Below are 18,498 nucleotides of genomic sequence, written 5' to 3'. Positions count from 1 at the left end.
AACCTTCACACAGAGAAGGGGCATTGTTTTAAGAACAAGGAAGGGAACGCATTGAAGCAAAGCAAGTAGGTTGGAAAAGCCAAATGTAGGGCTCAGTGTAAAAATAGACAACAGTGATGCCAGAATGCCTTGGCAAAATTGTGTTTATTGATTTTCATAGAATAGGGAAAAAAAGCTCCAGCCCTTTCTACCCCTGACTGCTGACTGTGACTCACTAGTGATCTAAAATGACTGCAGTGAGCAAGCGGGGACTGAGCTGAGTTGGACCTCGCTCACGTCTTCGCAGGGTTGACAATGGAACGGTGTCCTGCTCCAGGGTTTCCCTTGTGGCTGCCCAGCAAATACAGAATAGCTGTGGCTATTCACCTCCATCACAACATCTAACAACACTTCGTTCAGGCAGGACCTCTGGGTGGACAGAGGGTTTGAGTGATGTGTGGCTCAGTGTCTGCCTCAGCCACCGCTGCTTGCCGGCACCCTGGGGACCTGGCTCGGCCTTTCCCTGGGGCTGGGAACGGGGCGTGTAAGGAGGACAACATCCACTGTCTCCCGTCCAGCTGGGTGACCGCCTGGGCTGAGGTCTGCAAGCGTCACAAGCTGTCCGCGTTTAGTTTGGAACTGCTTTACATCTTTACTGGACGGCCAACGCTCTCACTCTGAGGGGATCACAATCCGAGGACACGCTTTGGGCTGAGCGGTGTTCGATGCTTTTCCTCCTTCTTCCCAAGCGCACCCTCTTAACCCCACGGCAGGCGGAAGAGGGGCCGAGGGCGAGGTGTCACCCTCCAGACGGGCCCCTCAGCCCCGCACGGCTGCTCCCGCACAAGCGCTGGGTGCCGCGGGTGGAGCCCCAGCCCCGGCCCCGGGCCGCCGGCGGCCCTGCGGGGGGAGCGGGCAGCGGGCCCGCGCCGCCCCTGCCCCGCCCTTCGCCGGCCGCGAGGGCCGAGCCTGGAGCCGGCGGCGGCCGCATGGGTCCGGCGCGGCCGCCCCGCCGGCGGCAGCGCCCGCGGGCCCGCCCGGGGCCGGGGCTGCTCCTGCTGCTCGTCCGGCTGGCGCTGCCCGGGGCGGCCGCGGGCAGCGGGGAGGCGCCGCCAGCAGGTACTGCCCGTCCCCTCCCGGCCCCGGGGCAGGGCGGGTGCTCACAGGCCGGGGGTTCCTCAGCCCCATCCCCTCGGGAGCCGGGACGCGCTCCGCTCCCGCTGCCGCCCAACATGGCGCTGCCCGGCTGACGGGTCGGGGCCGCCGCGCCCCGCCGGCAGCTGCAGCGGAGCCGGGGCAGCCGCGGCCTGAGGCGCTTTGCCGTGTCCCCCTGTTCTCCCGTCGCAGTTCGGGTCCCTCAGGAGGGCCCCGCGCCGTGGCCGGGAGAGCAGGGGCGCTGGGAACCGGCCCGGGCGAGCCCGCAGGGACAAAGGGACCGCGGCGCACAAAGGGCGGGCGCGTCCCTCCCGCTCCAGCGGCGGGGCCGGGAGCTGCCTCTGGGTGTGCGACTCCCTCTGGCTTCCTCGGAAGCTCGGGCTAGGGGAATCGGGTGTAGAACAGATCTTTAATTAACATACTTGAGGGCAGGCAAACCCCTAAAGGCTGTGCTCAGTTGTAGTAGCAATAAGGAACTTGAGAACCGGCTTCCTCCCTGCACTGACGTTCTCGAGTCTCGGGCATCCTGCGGATTCTGCAGCAGATGCTGATGGTTCATAATTTCGAATTTCTTTGCTTGCAGACTCAGAATTTGAGAGTTACTATTCTTTGTGTCCTCCCAATAGCTAAACCCAGCACCACCTCAGAGATACCTGTTCAGAAGCATCTCTCTTTTTGGAACATCATTGTTTCATTCTGTGGAGCTGATGCAACATCTCAAGTCGCTGTTTTTTCTCAAGAAAAATGCCTTAAAACTTTGCGTAGTAAGAATATCCTTGCTAGCCTTGCATGTGGATGACATTGCCTTTGACACGGATGGATACTTTATCCATAGTGGCAGGAGATCCTAAGATGCCCTTCAGGGGAGGTGTGGACACCCTGGGCTGTGTTTCGGCCCTGCCATTTCCTGTTACTGGATTATCCTGGTTTTAGGCCTGGGTAGTGCCCAGCCTCACCTCCTTGCTGCGTCAGTCAGTCGGCAGCACGTCAGTGACAAATAATCCTTTTGCAGCATCCTGCGATGACTTTTGTGAAAGTGCCTGTCTAAAGGTACAGCCAGTGCTTGTCTGAGCGGTTGTGCTCCCTCCCACTGGATTTGCCATGGATGCCATGGATGAAAATTAATCCGATGGGTCATTTTTCCACAAGAAAAAAATGCCCAAATTTTAAGGTTAAACCAATTTAGTAGGATCATGTGTGGAGAGTAATTCTGTAATGCTATAGTAAACCTAAGTAAGAACTATAATAAACCTAAGTAAGAACATCCACACAGTATTTTTCATTGGCTTAACTAAATTTGTTAAAATATAATTTAGCCTAATTTCATCTTCCTTATAGAGACACAGCAGGTTTTTACCTGCAAACGGCATCTCCTTGTCTGGATTGAGACTGCATATACCCATTTTGCTGCTCTGAGTGCATGACAGCATGTTAGCAGTTATTACTGAGCTTGGCTGAGACCTACATTTTCTATTCAGTAAGCTAGATGAGTCCCTCTGTTCGGATGTGTAATTATTTCCTCTATGCTTCTCTTTAATTATGTTCTTGAAACGCTGTGGTAATGCACTGTAGGGTATATTTTACACATGTATATAGATCAGAATGTATCTGAAACTTTGCTCCATTAATCTTTTAGGTCCGTTTCTGCTTAAAAGTGCAGTCTTAATTCTGAAGATCACAGGGGTTCACTAACGTTTCAGGAGGGTTAGAACAATTCACATCTCTAATCCCAACGATTTATGGTGAGCTGTCAGTGCAGTTCCCTTATTACATGCCATGGCTGGACTGGGACAGGAGAAAAAAATGTTCTAAAAAGAAGAGTTGTGTGATTTAACATCAGAAACATTTCTGAGGGAGAGGAGTATGACTTTTGTGATCAGCAGCCGTGTCATGTGCTAAATGACTGTGTTAATATGTAAGTCTGTTTACCTGCTCAGACTCCCACATTTGCATTCACCACTGGTACAGGGAACACTGGTGGAGTTACACCCACTCATGCCAGCAGTGAATTTGGCCCAGAGGCCCTATTCCAGTACCATCAAAACACTGACACTGAAGCCAAGCTTTTCTGGATTACATTTTTTAAAAATACCACCCTGGTTATTTTTTTTCCAAAGGTGTTGCAGTTTACGTTGGAGCCTAAATAACTTGATTAAAAGTCCAAATTGAATTTCCATCTAAATCATATTGAACATGTTTCTGTCGGCATTTTCAACAATGAAATGGACTAAAATTAGACATTTGTATTTTGACACATGCCTAAAATTAACTTTTTGCTCCCCCCAGGTAAAAACTGCAGCTTATTGCAGGAAATGGATGTCATCCAGAAGCAGGATGAAAACTGTTACTGCTATGTGCAAAACAGAACCTTTCACTTACAGTACCTGTGGTCGACTGTCCAGGTGAGAGGCTGTTCTGGGGGTCAGTCAGTACATTTCATGTGAGCTTTTCCCAGCAAACCATGTGGCCAGTTAGCAAGATCAGGGCAGCATCTCTATGGAATTAAACAGTTGGGACCATGATAAAAATGCAGCATTATGAGCCTCCAGTTGGGATGCAGTGAGGTTTGGTCTCTGGCTTGGAGTATGATGGTGGCACAAAAACATTAATTTAGGATTGTGTATTATTTTCTCGCACACCTTTTCTGTCAGTCATTGTTAGCCTCTGCAACAAATGCTTTTGCTTATCACCAGCTGCCTTTATGGAACTTCCAAATCTGAGGACTACATGCAGTTCTGTGGCTTTCTCACTACAGTGCACCAAAGTGTAAGAACCAAAGACTTGTTAGATTGTGACTAATGAACAAACAGCAGCAGCAGTGTGTTTGTTCTCCTGAGTTGCAGAGGGTCATCTGACAAGACACACATTTAGAGATTAGTTTGAAGCAAATAAAAATCCCTTCAAGAGTGGAGGCAGTAACAGCTAAAGGAATGAGCTAACCATCTCCATGGTTCCTTTTCTTTCCTGAGAAGTATGTCTCCAGACAAAGGAAGGAAACTGTTTCATTTTGTCTCTGTTGGAGGACTTTGCTCTCAGGTATAAGAAAATGGAACATCTCTTTGTCTGTTCCCAGGACTGTTTTCCTCAGGAACATGTTGCAGGTGTTTTTATGAATGGTAGAAGGCTCCAGGTGGTAAAACCCTCCATCAGTCACACAAACGCTCCTGGAGTCAATGTTTAAAAGCAAGAAGTTCAGAATTTTTCCACAACAAATTGCTTGCTGACACATTGTCTCCTTTTATTACCCATGGCATCGCTTTTTTTGCAGATGGGTCTTTGTTGTCTAGTAGGCCCTGATGAATGTGTCAGAGTCCTCAGGAAAATCACCTCAACTTAGAAGATGGACAAGATCTTTTGCCAGTTTGGTGGGGGAGGGCACTGGGAACCAGCAAAAAAAAAAAAAACAAACAAAAAACCAAAATATCCAACAGGAATGTGCTTCTATTTAAATTTCTGGTTATGCTATATTTCATTTTTCTCATCCCTCTTATATTCCCAACAAGAAGATTGCATTATAAAGAAAAGCAACTCTAATTTGTTATGGTTCAGGAGGGGCAGGAGGAGGGTTATGAACATTCACAAAACAAACTGTGGTCAGTCAGATATTAGTGGCTTTGTTGGAAATTTGTGTGGGCAAGTGTCACAGTAAAACCAAACCCACTGTGCTTTTGGATGGATTGAGGTGCCTCCACTGAACTTTGCTGCCAGTGAGTTCTCTGAATTACCCTGTAAGGTGATTAACTGTAAACAGTTAATCTTTGCATAATATAAATAACCAATACTAAACAATTAAGATTGATTTTCATTACCACATGCATGGCTGATATGCAATATAGTTCACAAAAACCCACAGTGATTCTGAGCTGCTTTTTGTGTATTCTGTTCTTTGTTTCTAGATAAAAGTTAGCAGCAGAGAAAAGTTCCGGTTTGAGCCTATTTCAGAAAAAAACAACTGTCGGAATTCAGAAACTGTTTTTGAGTTTGTTGCATGTGCTGTTCAAATCCTCTGGAAGCCCGAGACATGTACAGAAACTTTTCTGAGCATAAAACAATATGGAGAGGATGTTTGTTTCAAAATACAACCCTTCAAAATTGAACCATACATTGTGAGGGTGAAAAGAGAAAGTAAGTACCAAATCTTTGAGTTCAGATTACAGATGGCTCAGTATTGCCAGTGCTACTGAATGTACCATCTCTTCTGTAAGAAGCTTGGGACTTTTCTGTTGATATTTTATATAATCAGCATTTCAGATTGAATTAGTCTAAAGTCAATTTCTATTTCTTTCCCCCTTTTTTAGTGCTAGATGGAAAGCTCTTGTTTTTGTTTGTAGCTGGAATTTTTCTGTTCCATTTTGCAAACAGCCTGAGCAGGTGAGTACTGGCTGCTTTTGACCTTCTTTCCCAAAGCCTGTGCATCTTTGGTCTGTTTGCTAAGCTAAAGAGGCAGTTCTTTGGGAAAGTGAAATAAGGAACTGAATATATATTTACAACTTCCTCATACCATTTGTGTTTGGACAGATTGTGACATATCTTGGAGTGCCTAACTCTGTTTATCAATCAGCTGTGTTAGGGTTTTTGTATCCAAGCTTCCTGCACTGGGGGACACCAAGACAATCAATCCTCAGTGGGCAAGTGTGTGGATCAGAAAAGTCCTTTTTCCCTTTTGTAGACCATTGAGGATAGCTGAATGCTAAATAATGCTAATTATTAATGATGCCTTTCCCTGGGGGGAAATATTTAGGATGAAGTCATCTGGGGCCTCTTCTGCCTCCACCTTTGTACCAGCCTTTCTTCTGATGCACATTTTTCATAGCACGTAAGGGAGGGTACTCAGTTGTTACAGCAAAATATGTGCACACAACTTCAAAGCAAAGTGAGTCACAAAATAATTGTCAGGAGGCACCTCTAAAACAAGCAGAGCAGCAATAGGTTTTACAGCATTAACTCTGAATTAAGAAGATTGAATTTATAAAGACATATGCTTAGGAAAAAAAACTTGTGGGTTTGTGGAGGGTTTTCTGCATTTTAAATTAAAATAAAACTTCTCTTGCAGTACAGAACCATATTGGTTATTTCATTTTCTTCTGCATACTAGAGACTAGAAGGTCATTGCAATCAGAAATAGTGTGAGCTTTAAAAAACCCCAGCACAGTCTCTTAACCTGTAACTCCAGTGACCTTAAGTATCTGTTGGGAATTTTTCCTTACACAGATTTTACCTGAACTGGGCCTGTTAACCATATAACTACAACTCTAATTTACAGCTGATTTAAGTTCTTGTTGAAGATCACTGCTATTTTTACAAATGTTGGCATCTTAACCAATTACAAATGATACTTCTCACCATATTCTCTCTTGTTCTCTTTACAGGAGCGCCAAGTTCTTTTACCTTTCTGGAGTAATACTGGGTGTTCTTGCTCTGCTAGTCTTTGTCCTGTTGACACTTAAAAGGTTTATTCCAAGGGTAAATCTACATTTATAAAACAGAATAATAGTAATCATCATAATACAAAGAAGTGACAGTACAGAGCCAGATTCTGACCTTGTTCTGGTTTTGTGGCCAGGTAACTGCATTGAAATGACTGCAGGATTGCTTGAATCAAGTAAATAGAGTTAGGTCAGAGTCAAGTTCTATTTAGTTTAAACTCTCCTGAGTTTAAACTGAGCAGGTGTTGGTGATGTAGAAGAAGAGTTCATTCTGAAACATAAATAATTTTTATTGAACTGGAGCTAAGCTTACCTTTGAATCTGTGAATCAATCTAAATAAAAATACAGTGGCAACTGAGACAGATTCTCTTCCATTTACCAAAGACAATTAATTGTAAGGCAGTTGTGAAATTTTCCTTTAGTTTTATAAAGCCTGTGCATTCTCATAATATTGCTGAGATATGTTAATTGGGAACACAGGTCAGTAGGGTTATACTGTGACTTGGGACATCATGCACAAATACAGGGATGCAGTTGCTCTGCTTGGAATTGATACTGTTTTGTTGTAGCATGCAGAGGACTGTGCAGTGGAAGTCTCAAACCCTGTAGGTCTAAAGAATTTCACATCTGTTTTTGCCTGTGAGTTCCTTTGGAAAAAACGGTCCTGAATCTGGCTTGAATTTTTTTTTTTTTGGTGAAGTTTTTTAAACTTTTTTATTTTATTTTTAATTTCTAGCACAGTACCTTCTGGATTTTAATGAGTGGCTCCTGGATGGTCTCTCTCTATTTTATTTACTGCTTCAAAGAGAATTTACAGTGGTTGTGGTCTGAACACAAAAACTACCTGTTGGGTAAGAAAATTACCAAGAAATGTGCTGCAGATTTTGGTTTAATTTAGTGGTCATATGAATACCTGCCCATAAAAAAAGAAAATCAAGTGACTCATTTATAGAGTTTCTATTTTCTCCTAAGCCATAGATATTGAAACATTCTAAAGGTTCCTAATCCACTTAAATGAGTGTTTACTCACATTGTATCATTAAATAAAGATTTTGATGCAGAGGACTAGTGCTAAGAGCAGATTTTGCTTGCATTATTTGCTCATTGATTTGCTGTTACATACTTTGCCTGTAAGAGCAAAAGAGCAGCTCCTCTGGTTTTCAGTTTGCTGGATGTGGGAAATGGATGCACACACTGGGAATGGGATGTGGCTGCAGGGGCTGACAAACCTATTGATCTGACACCTGCCTCAACATGGTCACGTGAGGAAAATTCACGTGCAGCCCACAGCATTGGCTAAAAGCTGTTCAGAGATAACCTTGTGAACTCTTGGCACACTTTGGAAATAGAAAGCACATAAACTGTCATGTCTGTAAGACAACACAAAAATCAGCAGGCTACACTTCACAGCAGCTGCAAGCTTTGTGAAGCAAAGTAAAGTTTATAGGGGTAGTTTACATATTTTTCTCCATGTCCTTTTCTGTTCCTACAGGGTATTTTCTGGCTGTTGGGATTACCAGCTTTGCCATTTGCTATCAGCATGGGCCACTGACCACAGAGCTCAGCATGACCTTGTTCACATGGACGCTCCAATTAACAGCCTTTGTCCTGATCTACTTTGGTGTCACCATCCCTCAAGTTGCATATGCAGTCATAGCAGTCAGCCTCTGCTCCAAAGGCCTGTGTTACCCCCTGGGTGCTGCCTGTCATATTGCCAGGTTTGTGTCTGTTTGTCAGTGTCCAAGTCCTGGGAGAACCAGGAAATACTGGAAGCTGATCATGAAAAAAAGGCTACACTTCAATAATGGTTTAGGAATTTCTAATACTAGTTCAGAATTTTGCCAAATGTGAAACAGCCTTAGGATAGGTGTAAGGTCCCGAGACACAGAAATTATTTTCCACTTGGCAGTTTTAAGCATGAGTTTTGTTCTGTGGATAATGGAGAAGTGTGACTGTGTTCTTAAGGACAAATGTAGCACCTTCTAGTCCACAGCATATGGCAACCAGAACATTTCTGTTTGATTGATGAGACTGCAGCAATACTGCCTTGGTTTGACGTGCAGCGAGAGAAGCTGCAGGGAACTCATATGGAATCTTAGGGATAAAACAGTGTACCATCACCAAGGATGCAGCTGTTCAAAAGAGACAGTCCTTGGAGGTTGAAGAGAGTGCAGAGACTAAAATCACATGTCCACAAAATAGTGTTCTCCATTATTTTAGTTTTTCTCCCTGTCATTCATAGAAGCAATTTATCAGAATATGGAGATATTCCTCAGTATTCCTAGAGGCCCATTTACATTGTGGAATTGAACAGGAACTGCATGCAGTAGGTAGAACTTAACTTGCTAAGTGTTTGCAGTAGCAATGCAGGAACAATGTGTTTGCTCATCCTTGAATTTGAAGTACGTTTTAGCACAAGTGCAACGCTCAAATGAAGATTCTAAAAAGCCCTGCCAATTGACATCTGTTTTTTTACCTTCAGTGATGGATGGCATCCAGCTTCAGTCTTTAGTACAGACTGTTCCATAGCTGTGGACTCTGCTGAACCGCAGAGTAGGAAGAGGGAAAGGCTAGAACTGGCATAATAATAAAAACCAAATAATTTGGGGTTGTTCTTTTTTTTTTTTCATATACACTGTTTAGTTTTGAAGAACATACTGCTTTAGTCTTGTCTTCTCTTTTTACTTGCTGAAGTGTGGCCTGAGTTGAAGCTTTTTTATGTAGAATTTATCATTTGTTATAGACCAATTTTTGTCTGCAGCTGAATAGTAACAGCTGTTTCAAAAGCAACATCTAAGATCAGCACCTGTTGTAAGCAGGTTCAGAACACTCTGGAATCAGTAGGATGTGGCCACAAGTTCACTTTTACTTTAGAGTTTTACTCTGAAACACTGTAGTTTATTCTTCATGTGGTTCTCTCTTTTTGGTTTTCATGAACTGATGCTTCTGTGAAGAAATACAGCTCTACAAATCTCTCTTAGGAGATTGCTAAGGGCTTTCGAATTTTTCTGTTTCAAAATCCTTAAGCCACAGCATCAAACTGTGAGGCCACGATGCCAGATACACAGTTCAGAGCAGCAAATATATCTAAATAATTTAGAGTCTTGCAGTATTTCTTCTAAGAACAGTGTATCTCACTGAGCCAGCAAGACCCTTCACCATTTAGCCTAAACAACAGCTACAGTTCTCTGCTTTAAAGGGATATAAGGAGGAAGGTTGAATGCTGCTGATGTTGGAGCAGGTGTTTTTATACAGAGCTGAAAGTTTTGTGGGCATCCAGCCCTTGCTTATCTTAACTCATCACAACATTTAAATTGAAAGCAGTTGACAGAAGGAAACAGAACATGGCACGCTTTCTAATTTATATCTAATTGTATTATACATCGCTATGCAGCAACTAAAAAACTATCAGATTGTAAACATTTTGGCCTCAGACTACTCAGTTTTGTAATTCAGAGCAAGATTTAAGAGAAGCTATCTAGTAAACAACACGAACAACTCACAACAGGCTTAGAGCATTGCTTATCTTTGAAGTAACATATGCAGACTGGGTTTTGATTCAGTGCATGCACAGACACATTTTGCATTTTGCACCTAAAAATGGCTGAGCAAGCAGCCATCTCTTTAATTCTGTGAGATTTTAGTCCATGCATACACAATAAGGACCTGATCTAAAGCTCATCTAAAGCTCATTAAATATAATGTGAGATTCTACAGCTTTGGTTAAGAACCTAGGGTAAACAGGCTAGCAAACATTACATACTTTGTCCTCAAATGTAAGAATGCAGCTTGTTCTCTTAAAAGGGTAGAGGTGACTAATGCATGTTAGTAGCAGGTATAGAGAAAAAGGGCTGATAATTACGTGCCAGAAGACTTTATAAATACTGATTATTTTAATTTCGTTCTAGAAAAATGAAGCACCACTTTAAATCAAAAAAATTGGTGTTTAAATACCTTACTGAAGAGGAGTATCGAGAACAAGGTGAAAGCGAAACTATCAGAGCTCTGGAGGAGCTGCGCTCATTCTGCAGGAGCCCTGACTTCCCATCATGGATAGCTGTATCCAAACTCCAGGCTCCACACAGGTAAGACAACCTGGCTCCTCTAAAACAGGAAACACATTGCAGACCTAAATGCCACTTCAGGCACTGTTCCAGGTGTGTTTATCTTGCATATCCCACTCAGGACCACAGCCACACCTCTCAAGGGTATTACTCGCTGGTGGCATTAAACTTCTATTTGTTCCTCCCTGACCACAAATTACTCTTGGGAGTTTGCAGACCTTCACAGCTGATTCACGGTCATAGAACTTAGAGGTTTCTACAGTGCCTCTGTAAGCTCTTGCAGTGACCCTGGTGGCTCTCTAACCAGGGAAATTGCCCTCCTTCAGGTCTTAGAGCGATGCCCTTTTCTGTGGTGTAAAACTGGGGCACAGTGAAGATACATACTCAAATATTACCTATACTAAGTTCTCCAACTGCAAATCTGCACAGTCAGGGAATCCTATTATTGAAGTATCACTATCTAAGACTAAGAATACAGAGAAAGAAATCAATGCTTGCAACTAGCAAGTAGAAGAGCTGTGCCATGTATAGCTTAAGAGATAAACCTAAGACAAATATAGGTCAGGAAAGGTCAAGCAAGTAAAGCCAGAAAACCCTGCAGAAGATAAAATTAATCATAACAGCGTATTCCCATCAAAACAAAAACTTGAAGAGATCAGAAGCAGAGTTTCATATACTAACCAGCCACAAAGACTTAGTCCTTGCCAACAACCAAGTGTCACGTTTTTAAAGGAACCCCAGTCTGTTTGGAATTTATTCAATAACAAGTTAAACCCAGTTTCAGAACCTTCATCTTCCTTGGACTGGCACGCAGACAGCCTCTCTGCCAGGTTTTATAGATTTAGTGTTAAACAGTCTTACTTTCTAAGCTGCTTGCCTTCTTTAGAATGATGGAGAGAGAAAAAAAAAGTGATAGCTTACTTTTGTATTGTAGAACTAAATACCACCAAATGTACAAAACAACTTCAGACACACATATTTTCTAGCCATCATTTCATTAAGAGAGTTGTTACAAACTGTTCACTCGTTGAGAATAGGGAAATAAAAAGGAGAACCAACAGCAATAAGATTTGGAGAACCCCTCCCACCTCCCATTAAGCATCAGACTGTGGTTCATCCCAAGGCAAACCTATTCCCCATTTAGACTAACAGAGCTTCCAAGAAGAGCGAGGTGACGACGTTCATCTCACAGAAATGTAAATTATTGATCAGTTTACCAGAACTCCAGAATGTAGCTGCATTTCCTTTTTCATACATTTCTCTGATGCTGTCGACACTTACCCAGGTGTCAGAACTGCCGTCTGTTCCCACACTCTTGCCAGAAACCTCCAGCTCCCTTCTCTCTCCTCAATGGAGTTGCCCACTGAAAGGAAGATTTGTGGGGGATTGCAGTATAGGGACAGCGCTAAGTTCATGCTTTGTTTGGGCATTGACTTGGAGCAGCTGCAGAATTCCCAGTCTGCAGCTCCAGCTTCACTGGAGGCAGGAATTCTTTGGGAAGACTTGAGCTCAGCTTGCCCACAGTGTGCACGCAGCACCAGCAACAAGGTGACTACACACAATGTAGGAGTGCAGAATTCTTGCTATTTTTTCATTAGCGATATCAACACACCTGAATTCTTACAGTCTTTGTCTCAAATATGCTACAGCATTAATTTACTTTTAAATAAATAAAAGTACCAACTACCCCACTGTACAAATGCTTGATTACCCTGCAAGTACTGACAAGATGTGAAAACTAAGTTAGATCTTCTTGCTTAGTCACAAGACCTTGCAGAGGTTTCCAAAAGAGCAAAAGTTAGTTCTGCAGAAAACACTGAAAAGATGAGTTGGGAAAACCAATCTTTCCGGTTGTTGCCATCCGTTATTGGAATTTCCCCTCATCTGCACTGCCTGTGGGGATGTCCTTACAACATTCCTTAAATAGCAATACTCCTAGAATTTACAGTATTTCTTCTTTTAATTTCTCAGCTGGTAACTTCTCCCTTTCAAAATTTGGCAGGTTTGCAGCTTTTGTTCTGGGATCTCCCCACGTCTCACCTGCAGAAACAAAGGCACATGATGAGCAGTATGGCATTGGGAGCTTCTTCCTGGAAGAGCAGCTGTTTGAGACAAGGGCACAGTCTGAGCAAGATGAGCCAGCCAATTCTGTCCATGAAGAAGATGAGGAGAATGAAAATGAAATGCATACACAAATTCCATTTCCATATGCTACTGAGCTGCTCTGAGTTTTGAGAAATAACAATAACAAAAAAGAGACAGAAAACACACTTGTCCTAGAAAGGGAGAATACAGAATGAGAACTCACACTTGGCCTTTTCTTGTGGCTGCTGGTGGACAAAGATGGATTTTTGAAAAAACTGTTTCATGTATCACTGTTGTTACCTATTAGAGCAACAGAAGAAAACCACAGGGGCTGTTCAAGTGAAGAGAAATCTCATGCTATGGGTATTTTCATTAGGTAAACAAATATTGTGTATTTCCAAGGCAAGTACAGGAGACAGCCTATCCACGAGGATGCCTTCTTTTACCAAGGACGCTACCTCTAGTAAACAGGGAATCTGTTTTGGCCCTTTCCATTGTCATGTCCTCTGTGCTGAGCACTAGAGGGAGGAAAAGCCATTTTTAATACTCTCCTTTATACTAAATACCCTTTGTGTCAAGACTTCTGATAATGCTGTTAGAGTGTCGATAAACTGTGTTCGTTGTTTGTGAGACTTTTCATAGAGAGTTAATGCAGTCAGCTGCATTAATGAGGTTTGTTTCCTCTTCTGGCTAGGCTGGTGTGTTAGCTTCATCCTGCTTCTACCTTTAGTTTTAAGCTCTCCTTGCTCCTCAGAACGTTGCCTGACTTTTCACCCTCTGCCCATATTATTCTGTTCTTGACCTCTGCTGTAGTTACACTGCATTTTGTTCTTTCCCAGCCTTTGTTTATTGACATACTTTCTTCCCTCTTGTAGCAGATCTTCTGCTAAACCTTTCTCCAGCCCTCTGCTTCTCCCACCTCTGACAATGGAGATGGTTCAGGAGAGGTTTTCCATCCCCAAACATTTTTGCTACTGCCTTCAGTTTCAGTGTCAGCTTATCTCAGGTGGGTGCTGCTGTCTATTCCAGGCCTCTCGAGAGCCCCAAAAAGGCCACAAAGGCTGAGGCAGTTTCAGCTGCTTGGAGAAACTGCTATTAGCAGAGCCAGAGTGCTGCTGTGAGCCTGGAACTGGGAATGCAGATAACCCACACAGAGCTCCACTGGCCTCAGAGTACTCAGTAATTTGTTCAATGAGTAAGAAGCAGAAAATATTTCCTGGCAAAACAATGAAGGAAGATACCTAGCTTTTACCTTCCCCTTCTCAGCCATCTGTGGGACTTCTCACAGGAGAAGTGGGGAGGACCAGAGGAAGTTTAGGCAGTCCCATGTCTTTCAGCTTATGTATTACACAGTCCTAGGCTAGGGAGTAGTGTGTGTACCTCACTTCATCCACCTGTAGATATAATTTCTTTCTTTTGTTCTTTAGACTATCCCTCCCTGTATTCTTCTGTTCTCGCTTTGCTGTTTTCCTTTACTGTCTTACAAACTGCACAAAACAAAAGACCATTAATTCTGATTAATTCACCATCTGATCTTAGAAACCCACCAGGGGAGCAGTTAGTGCTCAAGAAGGGCATGTCTGAGTGGGATCTATCTGCTTTAAAAGGGGTCTCTGTTCTTTGTAACATGCCTCGTGGTGCAGCATGACTTCAGCAGTGCAGGTGCTGTCCTGGGTTCTCCTTGTCCACCACTGCAGCAGGGACAAAACCCGTTACCTCCAATGGTGCTAAGAAGTGCGGCCATACCATAATCCAAGAGCTCAGAGTTGGTGCTTGAAAGCCTTAAAGCCTTACTGGCGTGGTCTTTCCTCCTTTATATTGCTTTAGCTTTGCTTCAGTTTAAAAGGAACACTTCCATTTTACAGTAAAGAGACACTTCACACCCTTTAGTGCCATAAAATTTTAAGTACCTATGCAGAATCTAAAGCATGTTTAGAAGAGAAAAGCCATGTCAAGCAGGTGATCCAAAATGCACTCGCTGTTAAGTCAAGAATATTCAAAAACAGAACAAGAGTTTTGTTTAGGAAGGCCACTAGCAATAAGACTCACCCCTAAGACAGGCTGCTGCTACCAAATCCACAGCTAAATTGCTACGCACACTCGGGAAGTCAGGTTTGGCTTGGGGAGCTCTGCACTAGCAACAAGCAGTTATGAAAACAGAGGAAAGCCTCATTATCTTGGCTGGTTTGGGAGAAGGGTGGAAACTCCCCCATGAACAATGACCATAGATCAAATCAGATTTATTTAATCTTTGTGTCACCATCATGAAAATGGAGTACTTAAAATCATTACAGATTAGGCAAAGGATAGTCAAAGAGATGTCTTAATGTTTCTTTCATGTTTTAAAGTACACAGTTTTTTTATCAGTGTACTTCATAGTTAGCCAAGAATCCATCCAGGCAATTTGAGGCCAAGGAAGAGAATCAGATTTGTCTGAGCTCAAATGCATAGTTTTTCTGGATGTCCTCTCTTTAGTGAGGTAGTGATGATTACCCTTCCATAATATGGAGGCATGTAAGTACATATATGTACTATGTAAGTGCATAATATGTATTTACATACAATAGCCCAGATTATACATTAAGGTAGTGTTTTACCTAAGCAATATGTTAAATGGAAAAGCCCCCCCACCCCCCAGTTTAGGTAATTATATGTTTTAGAAGAATACCAGGTACACCTACTTCAACAAGGAAAAAAGTTTAAAAGCAATAAAAATTAAATAAAAATCAACTCATGCTCTATGTAGTTGTGAGATTCACCATTTGACAGGGATGGGTAAATACTATTCAAAGTAGAGCAGGAAACTACTAAATGCATACAAAACAGAATGGCAGCAACAGGAGAATGATGGCTACCTTAGTGGGTAGCTAATAGTGACCTTAAAAGTCCTCAGAAGCCTGTTCCAACCCTGAAAGCATTTCATAAACAAAACCTACCAAAACCAGCTGCTTTCACTGGAGCCCTGTTCACTTGCACAGTGCTCCTGTGATATGTGGAGATGACACAGCCTTACTGAAACACAATTGTTAAGTATTGTTGTTTTGGTTTTCAGTCAGAAAATCTAGGAACAGAATCTAGGCATTAATCCATTGCCCTAACTCTTACAAAGGCCTTTCTCTCTTAACAAAGGATGTTACATTTTTCTCTGTTCTCTGTGGTGTTCACAGTGATGCCCTGCACTCTTCCATATTGACCAGTTTACAATGCACATTGGTTTGTGTCCCTTACATTCCCTGCACCCCACAGAAGGGAACTGGTGCCTACAGTCAGATTTTATTATCAAATGCTATTTTAACACAGTGCAAGAGTAGTTCCCAGGTTCTTGGTTCAGCATCCTCCAGTGACTTTAATAAAAGGTCATTATCACTGAATTATTTTCACTTCAGGTTGGTTATGTTCACTGCTGAATACACACAAATATGAACAAATAAAATAAAAGTTCATGTTGATACTATTAAATATGTTGTGGATATTTTATATTTCTTACCACAGTTTTTACAGTTTCACAAATATCAAAATCCAGGTGTACATGTCTATTTTGCAACATAGAATGACTATACAATTCCAAAAAGAGCAGGCATTTCAAATACACAATTCTGAAGTGTAAACACAGTGTACAAGCTCTTCACTTCACAATCCAGGTGCTATGCAGTAGCAGCTGAGGTAACACCATACAGCATGAACTCAACAAATGGTTGGTTAGCCTCAAGATGATTTTTAGCATCCTTCTGTCCTGTCACCTGTTCAGTCTTTAGTTCTCCCCCAAGTTATACAAACATACAATAAATACATTTCTGATTTTAAAGGACACTTAGACAAGTCATGAGGATTTATGTGAGTACAGTACATTTAAGTTCAAGTGCAAAAAAAGTAACTAGTGGCTAGTCATTGATGTTTCTTTTTATTGTCTATGGTGTTGGTCCCAGGCACTGCCAGAACGTGGGTTCTAAAAGCACAGCTAAAGCACAGCTACGGGACACCCCTTCAGTCAAGCTAACCGATGTCATAGTGGGTAAACCTGTGCACCCCCTTCCCTGCTCAGCTGCTGCCACCTTCCTCTCCCTGACTCTGGGCTCCTGCTGGCCTTGCCTCTGGCTCAGCTTGGTCCCCCAGCAGCACCTTCCCCACGGAAGGCCTCGCACCTCACACACATCTCACTTCCAGGAGGGCAACTGAGCAAGTGCTCCCTCAGTCCCATGGGAGCAGAGTGCTCAGGATCTCCTGGGAACAAGCTGCTCGTTTAAGAAAATAGACCAAAACACTATCCTGACTAAACCCCCTGACTCTTCCCTGAGCCCGAGAATTTCCCTCCAGCAGCAATTTTCACTATGCACCAGCACAAGCTGGCTGCAGACAGTATTAAGAAGCATAACAAAACATAATCCAAAGTCCTCCAGTGTCTTGACATTGGGCAAAGTAACTTCCTAAACATACTGCAATTGAGTTACATTTGCTTCCTCCTGAGAATCTCTCACTCTACTTGATTTCTGCATCCACTACTTTGCCCCTTTAATCCTAAACATTTAAGATTTTTAGGTGATTCTTCCTTACCCCCCCACCTTCCCTAGGCACTTAAAGCTTACTGTTTTCTTAATAAATAACCATAATAAGTACACTGCATTAAATAAACCCCTGTATAGAGGACCAAATAAAAAACCCAAAAAGATCATTGATCAATCTCAGGCTGTGCAATCTAGATCAAAGATTCTTGTCTCAATATAACATCAAACTTAAAATTACCCAAATGCACACAACCTTATGCCCACGCTGCACAGAGGGTAACTTCTTCTGAAGCCTTCCTCCAGCTTTTGTGTTGCACTAAAACACCAGTTCAAAACCTTTGCTTTGCAGAACTAAACTTCTATCTCAAACAACAGAACATTAGCTTCAAAAACATATTCTTTGAATATGCATGCGGTTTACTTATTCCGTCACCATAATATTAAGATACGCTTTCTTAAGCAACTCTGTTTCTGAGAAATCTTTCCAGAGACAGTTTCATGACATTCCTAGAATTATTAGATCTGGTATTTTCTTTAGATCTGTATTTTCTGATTCAGGGAATCTCAGTGTCTCTTAAAAAGTATTTTAATTTTGATTTGGGAATAAATTTAAAGAAAAAAAAAATTATCCAATCCAGACACACTGTGCCTCAACAAATGAGTGAACTCCCTTTCTTCCACAGATGGCAAAGAAATTTCATAGCACTTGACTCAGCTTTAGCAAAGCAGCCGAGAATTCTTCCTACAATTATATCTGGCCACATCACTTCTCTCAAGAATCCGACCTTTTGGCTTCCCTGCTCATGTTGCTCTGTGTAGTCATATGAATATTCTTTATATAGTTAAAAAGCTTGCACTGCATCACATTATGATTGTTAAGATGAAGAAGTCCTACTTTTGAGCTCCTACTCCAGCGTTTCCCAGGTGAGAAGCAGAATTCCATGCACTGGATGTGGAAAGATGAGAGCATCTCAGGGCCCTGCAGCAGCAGGCTGAGCATCATGATCCAACACCACATGGTTGCCATCTGCTTGGGAATCTGATGGTGCTGTAGGTGTTGGTGCAGAACAATTTCTGGACTGCTCAGAATCTGTTGGATTTTGGGGTTGTCTTGCTGAGCTGGCTGATGAAGCACTGCAATTCTCATTGGTTTTCTAAAAAGAGGGGAAAGGATTGCATGCCAAAAGTCAACATAAATACTCAGGACGCTGTCCCCACTGGCAACCCGCAGATGCATTCAGGCACTGCTGGAACGTCACAAAGAACTTGCTTTCAATGCTCACAAC

At 42.7% G+C, this 18,498-nt stretch overlaps 2 protein-coding genes across 23 annotated transcripts in view; one reads left to right on the top strand and one right to left on the bottom strand.

Annotated features, from left to right (window-relative positions):
* The first annotated feature begins 1,009 nt into the window (after positions 1-1,009).
* On the top strand, positions 1,010-16,169 carry NEMP2 (nuclear envelope integral membrane protein 2). 4 transcript variants are annotated; one of them, XM_053983101.1, is made up of 10 exons: positions 1,232-1,479; positions 1,761-1,898; positions 3,421-3,536; positions 5,031-5,259; positions 5,433-5,505; positions 6,504-6,597; positions 7,298-7,412; positions 8,054-8,279; positions 10,470-10,646; positions 12,628-16,169. In XM_053983101.1, exons 3-10 carry the CDS (start codon positions 3,447-3,449, stop codon positions 12,851-12,853), a joined length of 1,230 nt encoding a protein of 409 aa, XP_053839076.1. In that variant the 5' UTR covers positions 1,232-1,479; positions 1,761-1,898; positions 3,421-3,446; the 3' UTR covers positions 12,854-16,169. The 4 variants fall into 4 exon arrangements, with proteins under 4 accessions (XP_053839077.1, XP_053839076.1, XP_053839074.1 ...); XM_053983102.1 differs by lacking the exons at positions 1,232-1,479; positions 1,761-1,898 and adding an exon at positions 1,010-1,098; XM_053983099.1 differs by having other exon boundaries at positions 1,472-1,898.
* The window catches only part of MFSD6 (major facilitator superfamily domain containing 6), a 51,269-nt gene continuing 44,349 nt past the window's right edge, over positions 11,579-18,498 (bottom strand). For 15 of the 19 annotated variants that reach the window (XM_053983079.1, XM_053983084.1, XM_053983083.1 and 12 more), the window contains one exon: positions 16,170-18,366. In XM_053983079.1, coding sequence (XP_053839054.1) covers positions 18,184-18,366 — 183 coding nt within the window. In that variant the 3' untranslated portion in view covers positions 16,170-18,183. Of the gene's footprint in view, positions 12,666-16,169; positions 18,367-18,498 lie in introns of those variants that run through there. The other 4 variants (XM_053983096.1, XM_053983097.1, XR_008438012.1 and 1 more) reach the window with 3 other exon arrangements.

This window comes from Vidua macroura, chromosome 7 (assembly GCF_024509145.1).
Source record: "Vidua macroura isolate BioBank_ID:100142 chromosome 7, ASM2450914v1, whole genome shotgun sequence".
NCBI classification, from domain to species: domain Eukaryota; kingdom Metazoa; phylum Chordata; class Aves; order Passeriformes; family Viduidae; genus Vidua; species Vidua macroura.
This window is presented reverse-complemented; position numbering and strand designations above follow the sequence as displayed.

What these genes read in the sequence shown, in the direction of transcription:
- NEMP2 (XM_053983099.1), top strand. Translation starts at nt 1,679, where the DNA reads ATGCTGATGGTTCATAATTTCGAATTTCTTTGCTTGCAGACTCAGAAT. An exon ending in ATGCCTTAAAACTTTGCGTA is followed by an intron (nt 1,899 to 3,420) that starts GTAAGAATATCC and finishes TGCTCCCCCCAG; the next exon opens with GTAAAAACTGCAGCTTATTG. An exon ending in AAACTCCAGGCTCCACACAG is followed by an intron (nt 10,647 to 12,627) that starts GTAAGACAACCT and finishes AAAATTTGGCAG; the next exon opens with GTTTGCAGCTTTTGTTCTGG.